Source organism: Sebastes umbrosus, chromosome 16, assembly GCF_015220745.1.
Source record: "Sebastes umbrosus isolate fSebUmb1 chromosome 16, fSebUmb1.pri, whole genome shotgun sequence".
Lineage (NCBI taxonomy): Eukaryota > Metazoa > Chordata > Actinopteri > Perciformes > Sebastidae > Sebastes > Sebastes umbrosus.
The window spans coordinates 11,984,875-12,000,502 of NC_051284.1; the positions used below are offsets into that span (position 1 = coordinate 11,984,875).

The 15,628-nt window shown below is 41.5% G+C and overlaps 1 protein-coding gene across 2 annotated transcripts in view; it reads left to right on the forward strand.

The window, feature by feature from the left end:
- arhgef10 (Rho guanine nucleotide exchange factor (GEF) 10) overlaps positions 1-15,244 on the forward strand; it is a 58,833-nt gene extending 43,589 nt beyond the window's left edge. For both annotated transcript variants that reach the window (XM_037746576.1, XM_037746577.1), the window contains 5 exons: positions 1,347-1,489; positions 4,496-4,670; positions 12,295-12,417; positions 13,792-14,316; positions 14,397-15,244. In XM_037746576.1, coding sequence (XP_037602504.1) covers positions 1,347-1,489; positions 4,496-4,670; positions 12,295-12,417; positions 13,792-14,300 — 950 coding nt within the window. In that variant the 3' untranslated portion in view covers positions 14,301-14,316; positions 14,397-15,244. The remainder of the gene's footprint in view (positions 1-1,346; positions 1,490-4,495; positions 4,671-12,294; positions 12,418-13,791; positions 14,317-14,396) is intronic.
- Positions 15,245-15,628: the final 384 nt, after the last annotated feature.

Sequence of the window (15,628 nt, forward strand, 5' to 3'; positions counted from 1 at the left end):
TAGCACTACTTTGAGAGGACACATACACTGAGAGGGCGCATCTCTTTGCAAACGAAATAGTAAGTACTGAATGAGTTAATCTTTGCATGTAAACTATCAATTACAAATTGATACAGTATTTTTGAGAATCGATACAGTATCACAAAACATAATATCACAATACTCAATATTTTCAATATCTTCTTACACCCCTACTGCGATGAGTAGTTTGTTGCAGCTGACATGAAGGAATGCTAGGCTTTAAGACGAGAGAGATGTGGGCAGACTTACATAAGACTACAAGTTGGCACTCCTGTCTTTTTTTTCCTTTTTCTTCTTTCCTTTTTCCATTTCTTTTTCTCTCTAGTACATCTACCTACACAGTATGATTATTACAATAATAAACACAGGGCATTGCAGCTGGAATGCTAATCCCACCTAGCCCCTTTAGTGGGAGATTACCCTCACTTCCCCAGTCATTACTGTACCTCTGAAAGAACATGTCTCCCTGCATGGCACCTCTGCCTTCAATAGCCGCCTTTGTGCCTTCTCTTAACAAACACTATTGGTGAGGCCTCATTCACTTCCTGGCCTAGATTAGCTAAGGGAATGTGGTATCTGGAGGAAATGAAGTCTGGATTCAACACGGGGCTCTTCTAGGTAAAAGTGCATGTCAGTAAATGTTGTTACTGATTCACATTCCCATATTTGTGTGTAAAATTGATAAAATATTGAACTTTCTTCTGTCCAACAAACGTACATTTCTTCTCATTTTATGACGACATCGTTTGAAATCTAAACTAGTGAATATAATGCTTTCAGAAATGTAACATGTTGATATTTATAAAGGCACTACATGGGGTGTTTCATTGCAGCAGAGCTGGCACTGTAGGTGCCCAGGCACATGTAGAACAGAGTGTGTGGGAGGTGTGTGTGGGATCGAGCTCGGCACTGACTAATGCCTCGCAGCCCATCTATATTCATAGTGAAGGCTGTGAAAACCATCAATGGCCACTCCACCAGCATTAGCAGAGCCATAAATGCAGATGACCTTTTCAGGCGACACTTACAAAGACAGAGTGTCTATTACAGTGTCTTCCATATAAAGTATAAACCATTCTTCTTTCCTTAACTATTACATGACACATTGCTAGAGGTTTACTTTGCTGAAGAGAATACAATAATACTAATAGAAGTAATGTATACTACTGTACTATTTGAGTGTTTTTCCTTATGTTCCACTGTACGGGAGCTTTATTCGATTTCAGATCCTTACTGAATATATATGTGTTCTGTGTTTGCATATAAACTACATTTTGTTTATTTTTTTGAGTACTGAGGTGCCAGTATTGTGTCTGTTTTTACAGATGGTGTGTGGAGCAGTGAAAAGCCGAAGGTGCTGAAATTGGGAGTCCTCCCAGTGAAGGCCATGCTGGCTGTGGAGGAGCACATCTGGGCTTCAACAGGCGGACAGGTCTTCATCATCAGCACCCACACACACTGTGTAGAGGTACGTAACCCAGCTCTGATACTGTTAGGCTTCTATTACACACCATGTCCACATCATAACCAGAGCAGTTTAGAAGATCATTGTGTGTGTGTGTGGTGTAAATAACCCTTTTGAGTGCAAATTTATTTGTTGTAAGGGAGATTTCCCAAGAAGCATCCAGCTGCGGTCACTAAAAGTATAAAGAACCTCTAGTACAGGGCTGCCCACTATCATCTCTTGGCCTGCTATCAGGCATGATTTGGCCCTCTAGATGTTTAGCGATTTGTTTATCTTTAAGGAAGGTACTGGCATCATATGAATTTAGAAAACCTAAGGAGTCCATTGGTACCAACCATGTCATGTTAGCTCCAAAGTTAGGCTAAATTTTGGTGAGGAAAAACTGGCATGGCCATTTTCACAGGAGTCCCTTGACCTCTGACCTCAATATATGTGAATGAAAATGGGTTCTATGGGTACCCACGAGTCTGCTCTTTACTGACATGCACACTTTATACCAACCCCATGCAGTTTGGGGCAAAAACATGCAGTTTTTTGAATGCAGTATAAATGTGTTATTTTCCACTATTCTAAAAATGGTGTAGGCGGAATTCTTAGCTGCGTTTCGACTGCAGGAACTTTCCCCCAGAACTAAGAACCTTTTGAGGAACTCTTTGCGTTTCGACCGCAGGGACCAGGGTCTAGTAATAAATAAGTACTGGGGACAAACCTTCACCCCCAAAAAAGGCCCTGGTCGGGGGGTAGTACTTTCTGAAAGTACCGTAACTTTCGGGGTGAGGTTTGCAGGGATAACGGTGGGTATGACTGGAAATGAGTCCAATTGTATTCAGCAGGTGGGTTTTAAGGGGTTAACTATGTAAAAGCTAAAATAATATTCAATAAGGGGAACTTGGGATCCTAGTACCATTTTGCATCTTAACAATACAATACATAGTAGGTGTTAACTTTTGGCCCGTGGCCCACCATTGAGTTCCAGTTTTGGCCCTCTGAGGGAAAACCCCTGCTCTAGTAGGTGAAGGTGCCTCATTTCCCATCCCGGGATTTCTTCTTTCCACATCCTGAAATTTTGGATGGTGTTCCCTCTGTGTGTGTTCTGGCCTGGTTTCGTGAATGGAAGCACCTGCCTCAGGTCCAGGAATAGTAACGTCCCTGTGACATGCACTCTACTAATAATCTGTTTAGCCTCATTAAGCTCATTATCTTGGACCACCTGCCTGTCTCGCTCTCTTTTCCTCACCGAGGACTTACAGTTAGTCCAGAGCGGTGACTGTAAGTGAAGCAGGAGAGAGACAGAGAGGAAGAAATGGTGAGATAGATGAAGAAAGAAATTAGAATATAATTAATCAAAGGTAGATACAATATAAATAACTGGTTAAAATGTTTGCAAAACAAAATGCAGGAAGTTACATTTATATTTCATGCTCCTTCATCACCACATTTTGTCAGAACCCTCTACTGACACACTTGTGGATGGACTCTCCTTAGCCAAATATAACTCCACCTACATGTAAAGCAATGTGTGGTGAGATTATGTAACCAGTAGTGATGGAAAAAGCCCAGTTTCCTGGTTTCCTTGCACAGAGAATTCAAAATTACCCTCTTGCACATATTTGAAAACGATTCCTGTTCACACTAATGAAAGAAAGGCAAATCAAGAGTTAAAGAAAGTTGAGTTAATTTAATATTTATATATAAGATCTTAATAAACATTGGTAAATAATACGTTCCATGTGCTTCCTGTTTTGACTACACCTGACAGTCTCATTATGTTCTGAAATATTGACATCACCCCTGAATAAACATATGTGGTTCATTTGGCCAACAAAATCCCCATTGTTTCATATTTTATGTTGCCCATTGTAGAAATGTGACTCTTTTGATTCCCTTTCGATGGTAGAGTATAATCACAGAGTCCCAGAGATTACAACCACAGACAATGCATGGGCTGCTGTAGTCTAAACAGACTGAGACAGACTTTCTGTGGGTTGATTGCTTTTCAAATAGTTTTTCTCTAGTTTAGTTTAGTTTAGTCACAAACAGCAAACACAAGTCAAAAATTCACCCTGTAGCCACTGTCGTGTTTAGCTTGGGTTTAAAGTGTCAACAGTATACAGTGCTGTTTGTGCAACAGCCTGTTGGATTTTTTTTAACGTCAGTGTTAGGCGTAGGCAGACTGTCACATTCACAGCTAGACAGCAACCTGCTACACAGTTTGAACACTAACCCAGATTAATTAAGATGTAAGATTTGGTGCCAGGGTCTCCTGCACCGTAGCTCGCTGAACGAGCCACCAAACAAGCATTCAGCGGGGAAAAGTGCACCTCAGTTTGCAGGTTATAAAGCTAATTAGCTGGTAATCAGGTAATTAACCGCTAATCAGCTGCAGAACGTGCAGAGAAAGTGCAAATACCGCTTTGGTTCTCTTAGATGCTGGTGTGGTCCGTACTCTTCAATGCAGAGTAAAGTAAGAATCACAACTTTCAGTTATTCTGGTAGGAGATCCTTTATTGACTCAGACTGTTCTCAAAGGTCTCATGTTTACTCGTACTTGCAAACTTGTTTTCTGTTTTAGTCTAACTACTACTGAAAAAGTCATTAGAAGTCTCACTTGGTGACATTCTGAATACACTCACTCTTCATAATGGTTATTGTTACTTTGGCGGAAGATGTCACGAGTCTCCCCTTTACAGACATGCCCACTTTTTACTACTCAATTGCAGTTTTGCGCATTTGAAATCAATTAATTGATTTCCAATAATAAATATGTACATACATCTGCATAAAGCAAGCTTATTCGCCACTCCCATGTTGATAAGTGTATTAAATACTGGCCAAATATCCCTTTTAAGGTACATTTTGAACAGATGAAAAATGTGAGATTAATTTGCGGTTAATTAACTATGGACAATCATGCAATTAATCAAGATTCAATATTTTAATCAATTGACAGCCCTAATTTATTATAAATGTGCAATAGGTAATGCCTGAGTCCTGTCTTCCCCCATCCAGAGGCAGCTGGAGGCCCACCAGGAAGAGGGCATGGTGGTGTCCCACATGGTGGTGGCCGGGGTGGGCATCTGGATCGCCTTCAGCTCTGGTTCCACTCTGCGCCTTTTCCACACCGAGACCCTGGAGCACCTCCAGGATATTAACATTGCCACACCTGTCCATAATACACTGCCTGGTAAGACTTATCATTTCTCGACTGACAAAATATCAATCCAGTTTCCAGTGGGTATGAAAAAGAATACATATTGTGGATGTTTATTACATTTCCAAATATCAGAATAACTGGGAATAACATTAAACTTTTTCCGTCACTTATTCATCAGACTATGAGCCAAAGTATTAATTATTTTGGGAAAAAGTCACCTGTCCAGGGTCAACTTTGCTGCCGATAGAGAGATTTGTAAATGATTTTACTAGCACCCAAGTTTATAGTTAAAATTTTTAGCATCAAAGACAGAATTTAGTCAGCCCACATTGCTGAATTGCTTTGTTTTACTGTTTTTCTTTCCTCTGCATCTCATCCTCAACATTTTATTTTTGTTGGACGAAGGCAATCTGGTTGGGATCTTCTCGTTCCATCTTCAAAGTAACCAGAAGGACAGTACTGGAGGTTTAAGATGTTAAACAGTACACAGTAATTAATAACAAAACATACTGTATTCAGAGCCTTGTGGTTTAACATTCAGTCATGGTGAATCTGTGGTCTTACCACCTCAACAACCACCTCCTCTCTCAGTTCTCTCCGCCTGCCCTTGAGTGTCAATCAGTAATGTGATCTGCACGCCTGACCGAGACTGAAACCTTTTAGAGAGTGTCAAACTGTCTGACGAAGAACGGCAAAGTGTAGTTGTTCTCTCTTTTGATATCTGATCTTGTGATCATCTAGTCAAATATACTTAATCAGGTACAGCCCAGCATTTTTGGACTGTGATGCAGGTCCCACGACCTCATGTTTTCAAAGTGCTGGCTGTCAGTAATTCGCTGACATCAGTGCAGGTGATCATCCAGACCGCTCTTGTTATGGCAGGTTTGTCATGCTCTCGTCCTCCTTTAGTCTAAACAGTGAATCAGGAACCTCTCATTTTGTCTCTATTCATAGTGTTGCATAAAGAAAACTGTTGACCTTGGTGTGCTCTGGAAGGCGCTGTCTAAAAGGAAAATCCAGCCCGAATTCGAAAACTTGTGAAAACAAATAATGGGACATTCTTTTGGTAACTGGCCAAACAAAGACAACATTAATTATGACATCACATTAATAGTGCATAGTGCAAATATGGTGCATATTTGCGGCTGAGCTACTAGTTGAGCTTGTGGAGTTCAGCATAAAATCAAATTTTTCAGCTGTCTGAAACATTAAAGGGATAGTTTGGGTGTTTTGAAGTGGGGTTGTATAAGGTACTTATCCATAGTCAGTGTATTACCTACAGTAGATGACGGTCGGCTCGCCTCCAACTTGGAGAAGCAGACAGGAGTTACTGCACAGAACCAAATCAATGTACTGCTGTGGAGGGGGGCGGCAGCAAAACATATTTCAGCCACCTAAAAAGGCTCACCTAAAAAAAGAGAAATCAATATCCGTTTAAGTGTATGCTACATTTAGAATATTTTCACTGGTTTACCTTGCCGTCAGACAGGAACTGAAGCAGTTGTATCCATCTATGCTCTTGCCAAAGCCACCAGACTCCATTGGAAAAAAACAGTTAGTTAGTTTATGCTATAGTATGAGTTTGGTGAATCCGAACCAAAGTCACAAAATAACACAGACAAACTAACCAATTGAGGCAGCGGTTGACCAGCAACTACCATGTTCTGCAAGGTAATATTACTGGGGTTTTTTTAATGGAATCTAGTTGCTTTGGCGAGAGCATAGATAACAGCTTCAGTTCCCAGTCGGAAACATAGACTGTAAAGCTGTCTCATAGCAAGGTAAACCGGTGAAAATAACTGATATTGATTTTTTTTAGGTGGGCCTTTTAGGTCTCTAAAATACTTTTTGCTGGGGGCCCCGTCCACAGCAGTACATTGCATCTGCTAAAAACTGCGGGCGGGCCGACCTTCATCTACTGTAGGTTATACACTGACTATGGATAAGTACCTTATACAACCCCTCTTCTAAACAACCGGACTATCCTTTTAATGGTAACAAAGATCAAGAGCTTGTTTTGGAACTCAATATTATGTTAATAAATCCATTATTTAAAATAAAAAATAACACTTTCTCAATCAATCAGAATGTTATGCTGGCACAAAATATTAACTGTAATGACAAATAAAACCAAAGCTATCTAGATTAAACACAAACAACAATGTAGGAGTATGTGCAGGTTGCTCTTCAACAGACCTGATCTCACATTACTAGTGAGAGCAATAATTTAGAGGAGAACTGTGGTTTGTTCCGGCTTTTAAGAGCAATTTACTTTACTTACATCATTCCACTATAATGGCTCACCTTTGATCTCTGACTGTGTAAGGCGCTACGAAGGTAACCCTGTCATTACCAGGCTGTAATATCTGCAGAACAGCGTCAGAGACAAGACAAATGAGCCATATTTCACAGAGTATTTGATACAAGATTAGTTTAATTGTGGGGAGCAAATATTTGTTAAAGAAGCTCTGAAAAATCAAGAAGTTGAACTTGTCATATTTATCATACAGTGTGTATCCAAAACCAATGAGTGTATTGCAGCGTGTCATAACACGAGCTAGAAGGTGTTCTTTAGCACGGACATTAGTTTTGTTGCTATGGCAATCGTTGTCATCACACTAGATTACTGTATTTAGTGTGCGGCAGTTGGTTGTGAAACAGTTTCCTGCCACGTGTGTTTAAGCCAAACGTTGTCACTGTCAAACCAAATGGCTGTTAGGGTGACAATTGTCTCAGGCTGCTGAAGTCATCAGAGCAGCCTGCTGCTGCTTTGGATCTTGTAATCTGCTGCGTTACATCAGCTTGACCCAAAAACACGCAGCCGAAAAAGGATCATTGTAGTTTTTTTTCTTTTGCTTCTGTTGGTATGAAGTCAGGATTTGTGCCGACTGATCGCTGCTGCTTTTAATCTCTTTCTCCTCCGTGCTGAGTAATGCAGACAGCTGCGGTTTGGCGTGCATATCCTGGAGCATTCTGCAATGTTGTCTTGAAGTTTTATATCGATGTTTTTTTGACAGTTGACTCATCGCCTTCTTCTTGAAGCTGGATTGCATGATTCTCCAATGAGGTTTTGGGTTTTTGATGACAGCTGCGGTTTGATCTGTATGTGTATTGTGGTCTGCAGTTAATGAGTAGCCTGCAGTTGTTCTGTGCGATCTCATCTACAGCATCATTAGCGGTGCTGCCATTAGCCCAGCTCTGCCTAGACTGTGCGCACATTTAGTCTTCAGAGGGACTTCTCTGTTATTGCCACAAGGTAGCAATAACATTCGGAAAAGGCATCAGAAGTATTTAGCAAAATGACAAAAGAGAACGTGTGGCGGTTGTGTAACATCTGCTAAAGCAGGTTAGCTCTTTTCATCAGGCACTACTCCCACTTCAAGCAGCATTTACTAATCAGCAGCAGAATGTCAGATCTCGTGTAATTAGCTGTTTGGAGATGGTTTTAAATACCACTTAGCTGTTGGAGCAGCTATGAAAACAGAATCCAATGAAGGCTAAAATACAAACTGCAACAAAGGACCATCCACTCACAGCTTTTCGTATCCATGGCTACAAGTTGTTCACTGTGGCACAACGGTTAACAGCATTGCTGCACCATCATGCTTCTGTCTGCAGAGATTTATGAACAGTTCTGGCAACAGTTGAAACATTTACAAACCCAAGTTTCCTTCAGGAAATCCCTAATTGCGTGTAAAAATGTAATGACCAACTGCTTGGAGTATCCACACTGACTTGATATTGTGGGAGAATCTCACTCCAGTGTTTAGAGTTACAAATGGAAGGCCTCTTTGTCAGACAGATGTGAATGATAAAAGTTGGGACCTCGCTGCCCATATTGGCTAATAGGATCCATGCAACCGCAGAGGAAGCTGGTTCTGGGACAGACGACCACACATGAAAGCTTTCATCCTCTGGGCCTTAAGAGCTCACTTCCTCTGATAACAGTATTGGGTCCTTGGACTGTCAGTCAGCATAGAAATCAAATGCTTTTTATACAGTTTAAATCACCAACAAGGTTGTGTGTAGAGCTGTCCCGAATACCATTTTTTTGGGCTTCGAAGCTTCGGTGAGAAATATTCAAAGGTATTCGAAGCTTTGCGGCATGGCGCGGTGTGGCAGGCTGACATGTTTTTCCTGTCTGTCTGTCTGTCTGTCTGTCTTCATCTCCAGTCCCATTTGCCGGTGCCGCAATACTGTACACACATGCACCTCTACACACAACAAACAGCGATATCCGTCTGAGAATAACTAATAATAATTCATGATGGATATGAATAATAAATAATGCTGTGGGATTATTCCTTATTTCATGTGGTATTTTGGGGTTTATACATTATTATTATATACTTATATATGAAAAAAAAAAAAGAAGTAAAACGAAGCATTCAAATAGTCATAATTTGAAGGTCAAATACCATGGCAACGGTCGAAGCTCTGAAGCATTCAGGTCAGCCCTAGTTGTGTGTTTGTGATTTCGATATTTAATGAAGCAGTTGCATGAAGTCCACCTGTCTGCCTGTCTTTTTCGTGGTCTGTTGTGATCTGTGCTTTACCAGAAACCTCCACGGTGGCGTTTATCAACGCCGGCTGCTGCTGTGGAACAAAATGAGCATAAAAAATGTGCTGTTTCTGCACAAACTCTGATGTAATTGGAACTGCCAACTGAACTGTTTGGACACGAGCGACTGCCTGTAATCGATGCGTTGGAGTCAGTGTGATGGGTCTACATTTACTGAGACATAAGCTAAAAAATAATACCATCAGATAATGACAAAAAGTGATCTAATATTTGATCTCCAGGAAGTCCGCATTATTAAGGAGAGATATTCTATTACAATGCCTTGTGCAATTTTGGTTTGTCCACAGAACACACACAATCAGGCTCACACAATCTGAGACACGGGGTGTTGCCTTCAGTGTGAATGCCTCTGTAAATGGTGCAGTGTTGAATGTAGGAGGTGCTCTAGGTGGGGTTATCCTTCTCATGTTCATGCATGTTGGAGCAATTCTGCTAACTCCCCTCATTGCAGACAGGATGTCCTTATCCAAGGGCTAAACAGGCAGCGAGCTAATATGCTTTAATAGCAGTCATTTTAACTGTAACTAGTGTTTATTAAAGGATCCTATGCGACTCACATTTTAGAGTAATTTAGTGATATTAGTAGCTGATTGGGTGCTGTAAAAACATACTACTCTCACTCTGCATTCCCAATCCCACTGTATCTCTTTTTCCAAAATAAAGTAGGACAATAAATCCACATCAGGAGGAGCACAGAAGCTGTAAAATAATTATGAAATAGTCACAAAATGCTCATATTAACGAAAAAGTGAGGCAAATCATAATGTAAATAATGTTCAAATTGAATAAAAGGGGATATCTTTCTTAAGAAGCACTTCAAAAAGCAGTGGTCCTCCGTCAAAGCAGACTGTACCGTGATGATGTCTCAGAGGATGGTGGCGAGCTGGCGGGCTGTTGTGCTGAGGGTCTAGTCTGCCTTTGTCTGCTGCTCTGTGACCTAAATATGCAGCCATGCATGGCCTAATGGGAGACAAACATCAGGGGGGGTCAGTAAATAACACCTCCAGCTCTTCTTTGTTTGTCACCATTGTTGCACACATCCCAACACGGATAAGACGCTTATTTCTGAGTGAACATCCACTCCCTCAGCGATACAAACAAGGATTGTGTAGACAGAATAGGACTGGCTAACATACTGTAGCTGCAATGTGAAGAAGCTCCAGTTAAAACTTGTCCTCATTTGATCTTCTCCTTGGAAACATTTCAGATTGACATGGAAATCAAGTTACGATTCGTCGTGATCAGTGAGGTATTCAGTGTATGAAAATTTCAAGATATCTGTGACACTTCCAGGGTGTGAAGTGAACTTTCTGGTTCACCTACTAAAAGGCAATGGTACTTACCTTTTTTAACAGCTGGGTTCGGTTGGTGGTCGGTCAGTCCAACGCTTCACTCCATATCTCAACAACTGTTGGATAGATTTCTATGAAATTGTACACAGACATTCATGGTCCCCAGAGAATGAAGCCTCCTGACTTTGGTGATCCCCAAAGCGTTATTATCACATTAACTTTGACAGCCCTAATATATGCATAGAAATACAGCAACCTAAACTTTTCCTTCTCAATGATGCAATTGATCAAATTTGTTTGTATCATTGGGTGACCAAATTTTTCTCTGCTAAGAACTAGAACACTTCAAATTGCTTTACAATTGGAGTAATATAGAAAGAGGGTATAGCTTCCTGCGATAGAGACTGAAAGGGCGATTACTCACATACTGCTGATCTGAGTTATTTCTAGACTTGACTGAATGGCTGATAGAGTGTATTATTGTAATGTTTGGGATTTGCTCCTCCCCCCTGCTGTTGGTTGTCAGGACTAAGTGCAGATCAAAGTGGTGCTCTGGTCTAGGATCAGGGTACCGAGCTGGGCCGTGTTGACGTTCACTCTGGGTTTATTTTAGTTCACCCTCTGGGTGGGGAACTCCAAATATTATGAAAGGAGGAAGTTGAGCAAGGCCCCCGACCGGCAGTCTGTGTGTTTCTGGGCCCTCATTAGAAGCACATGTGGGCAGGACTCAGGAACCCAGTCTTCAAATGTACCTGCCTGCCTATCTGGTATGATTCCTGGAAGTATGGCAGTGTGGCGTGTGTGTGTGCCCCATGCACGGGGTCAGCTCTAGTGAGGGGGGGTCAGGCAGAGAGACTGGCAGTAATTTTTCCTAAACCCCAAGAGGATTACTTTCAGGGAGGAAATTCAAGTCAAGCTGTTACAGCAGTAATGACTCATGACAGACTCGCCTCCCACATAGCAGGACCGAAAAGGCTGTTTTTGCAAAACCCCAGATTCTTATTACAATCATAAAAAATGATGATAAAAATGTCTCACTAGATACCATTTGTTGCACAGCTTATTCCTGACCAAGCTTCCGTGTGGAGACGGTCTGAGGCGAGTGCCGAATTCCACATAATAAGTCACCTAACACAGCAAGCTGTCAGCAAGCCTGACTTTATTGCCATTCTTGTTGAAAGGTGCTGTTAAACTAACAATCGCGGCTTTTAAAGTCCACCGTGGCATCACAGAGATTCCTCTGACCAAGAGGAAAAGGTCAGGTCAGATTGTCCTGCTGTAGCTGCCGCGGGGGCACAGCTCCTTGCTTAATTACAGCATTACGCTTCACTCATTCTGTTACAAAACGCTTTTGTGTTTGTTTGTTTGACTCAAAGCGGAGCCATAATGGTGCATTTTTCTGTGTTCAGACGCTTGAAAAGAGCTGCTTTTATTCTCGCTCTTCTTTACGTTGCCCTGGAGACAAATAACCGTCGAACATCGTCGCTGCAGAAATGCCCCCACTCGCTGAAAAGATACACCTCCCTCCCTCCCGCGCACCACACTGTATTCAAGTGGGCCATTAACAATGCAATTCTCTGATTTTCCAGAATACGCAAGTGTGCTTGAGCACGGTGCGTCTGTGTGAGGTCTACCAGCTCAGGCATGACACTGTAAATCACTCAGGGTGGTAGAATGTGTTTGCCAAAAAATAGTCATTAGCTGTGTGTCTTAATATTTCCAACCAAATTTGATTTATGCACGATTAAACCAATGTTATGCTTCTGTTTTTTGTCCATAGGAAACCAGAGAGTGTCAGTGAGCAGTCTGCTGGTTTGTCATGGTCTGCTGCTGGTAGGGACCAACCTGGGAGTGACTGTGGCCCTCTCTATCCCCAGACTGCAGGGGATCCCCAAGGTCATAGGTAACACAGAAACATTACTCTATTGCATATTCTAATGTACTTGCATATAGGCCTACAACTACAGATTATTTTCATTATTTAATAGTCTATTTGATTAACTGATTAATCATTCAGACTATAAAAAGTTAGAAGGTTGTTTGTCTCTCCTAGAGACCAAGATGAAATTTTCAAACTGCTTGCGTTGTCCGACCAACAGGCTAAACCCAAAGCTATTCAAATTATGACGTAAAACTTAAAGGAGTGGCTGTAGCTCAGTGGGTACAGTGGTCATCCTATAAATGCAAGGTTGGTGGTTTGATCCCCAGTTCCTACTGTCTGCATGTCAAAGTGTCCTTGAGCAAGACACTGAACCCCAACAAGCCCACTGCTCCTAAGGATGGGTTAATTGCAGAGGTCAAATTTCATGTATGTAATAGGGCTTTGGATTGGATTAGGATTGTCCATAGTTTATCGTGATTAATCACACATTGTTTATCTGTTCAAAATGTACCTTAAAGGGAGATTTGTCAAGTATTTAATACTCTTATCAACATGAGAGTGGGTAAATATGCTTGCTTAATGCAAATGTATGTATATATATTGGAAATCAATTAACAACACAAAACAATGACAACTATTATCCAGAATCCCTCACAGGTACTGCATTTAGCATAAAAAATATGCTCAAATCATAACATGGCAAACTGCAGCCCAACAGGCAACAACAGCTGTCAGTGTGTCAGTGTGCTGACTTGACTATGTCTTGCCCCAAACTGCATGTGATTATCATAAAGTGGGCATGTCTGTAAAGGGGAGACTCATGGGTAGAACCCATTTTCATTCACACATCTTGAGGTCAAAGCTCAAGGGACCCCTTTGAAGATGGCCATGCCAGTTTTTTCTCGCCAAAATTTAGCGCAAGTTTGGAGCGTTATTTAGCCTCCTTTGAGACAAGCTAGTATGACACGGTAGGTACCAATGGATTCCTTAGGTTTTCTAGTTTTTTATGATGATGACACTAGCTTTAAAACCGAGCCCGCTACAACCTCTGAAACATCGATTGCGTTAATGCATTAAAGAAATTAGTGCCGTTAAAACGAGTTTTCGTTAGCGCGCGTTCATGTTAAATTTGGCAGCCCTAGTATGTACCTGTATGTATATGAAAAATATAATAAAGTTTTTAAATAAAACAGAGAACATCAGCAAAAACATTTGATCTTATCTTCACATAACTATCATATGGTCGCAAAACAAAAGTGGCAAATCAAACATTTAAAAGTGTGTGGGGGAATATTGCTTTTAATTATCAGATACAGGTGATGTGTATCCACAAATATACAATGAGATATGTAAACCATCCTGGGTGAATATTAAAGTGTCTGTACCTGTTGTCAGGTCGGGGTATGGTGTCCTTACACGCTCACAACGGTCCTGTGAAGTTCCTCAGCGTGGCTGCTGCAGTGTGTAACCGGCTCTCTGGCCCATCATCCTCCGCCCCTTCCTCCACCTCGGTCCAGCCGACAGAGACAGACGACGGAGAGAACGCCCAGCCCCCCTCAGATCCAGCCCCAACTGCCCCTCAGGGACGGGGCGTGTGGTTGGGAGAGGCGGGCTGCACCACCATGGCTCTCCAGGACTCCATGTCCTCCTCGTCCTGCGGCTCCCTAGCGCAATCCCAGGGCTCCTTGGAGCACGGGCCCGAGGACGGGGCCCTTTACGACATGCTCCCCGACCCGGCCCATCACCAGAGGGGCCGGCGGACCAGCAAGGTGGATGTCAGCTCTTTGCTGGTGGTGTCTGGAGGTTTGGGCCACCGCAGGGTCAACAAAAAGGCCAAACAGTCTCGCCATGAGGACACCACCTCGACCATCATGATCTGGCAGATCCCCTTACTCAACATGTGACACCAAAAGCACCTTAGTAGGTTGGAAATAACATTCTATCAGTAGAAAATTGCTTACTTATATAAGGATCTTACCTATATCTCTATTTCTTTTCAGGTTAAAGCAGAAGTGTTGCACACAACTCTTACAAGGAGATCTGTCAATCAAAATTGAAACCAGAAGTGCATCAAGCACTCCACAATACGCCGATGATGTTTCTAATGATGTCTCCTAGCAGTAAAAAACAACAATAAAGGATCAATATAACCACTCAATCATGATGCCCTGCGGAGCAAACAACACCCTACAGACCAGTCGGAGGATATACTGTACTTGTTAAGGATATACTTATTTGAAAAACACTGAAAGGTCTTCTTTTTTTTTAACGCTCCAACAACGTTGTTGTGTAACATGGCTAATACATTACTCCCCAGTGTTTGTGCCATACCAGTGGACTGTATAGGACTGCAGTATTCAAATCAGTGTTGAAAAGAAATGACTTCTTGGAAGGTAAGGTAACGACGAGGCTTGGAATCTGTTACATAAAAGTTTTATTAAGATTAGGATTAGGTTTCGGCCAGACCTGTAGATCATCTGTCGAGTTGTAAATATGAAGTATGACAACTCAGGATTACATGTGTATGAGTTCTGGGGTCAGCTTTTGGACCAGCTTGGTGCTCTTCCTACCATTCTGTTAACAGAGAAAAGGGATAGAGAAAAAGGTGAAATATTGATGACTGAATTAGTTTGGGAAGGCTTGATGAGAATCCCTGGCTGGCCAGGTTTCTATTCATAAAGGCATGAAAGAGTTGTTGTTATCACCAGAAGAGATTTTTTTCCCTCAATGTATCTTTTTGTCTCAAATAAGGATATTTAAAAAAAGAAAAAAAGCTTTATACTTTTATCACAATGTGTATGTACTTCTGTTATGTGTATTAACAAATTTATAAACTGTTTTATTGAGCGACACTGTGTACTTCTTTTGAACTGAAGGATGCATGCAGTTCTGTGAGTTTAGTGAGCATTTTTCATTGGAATATCCACTTATTTTTCACTTATTATCTATCAGTATTTTTATTTAATTAATGATTCTCTTCCTTGAGTTTGTGGCAACTTTTCTGCAGTTTTGATAAGTTTTGTAGTTTGCATTTTGGTAAAGCATCAGGTACTGACTTAAAGTGGCAGTAGGCAGTATATTTTTGGTATCATTGGGCAAAAATTTCATAATAACCTTTCAGCATATTGTAATTCAAGTGAGAGATAACTAGACTTATGCACCTCCTCATGGCTCTGTTTTCAGGCTTTTAATAAAATCTAGCCCGTGACGGGAGACTGACCAATCACAGGTC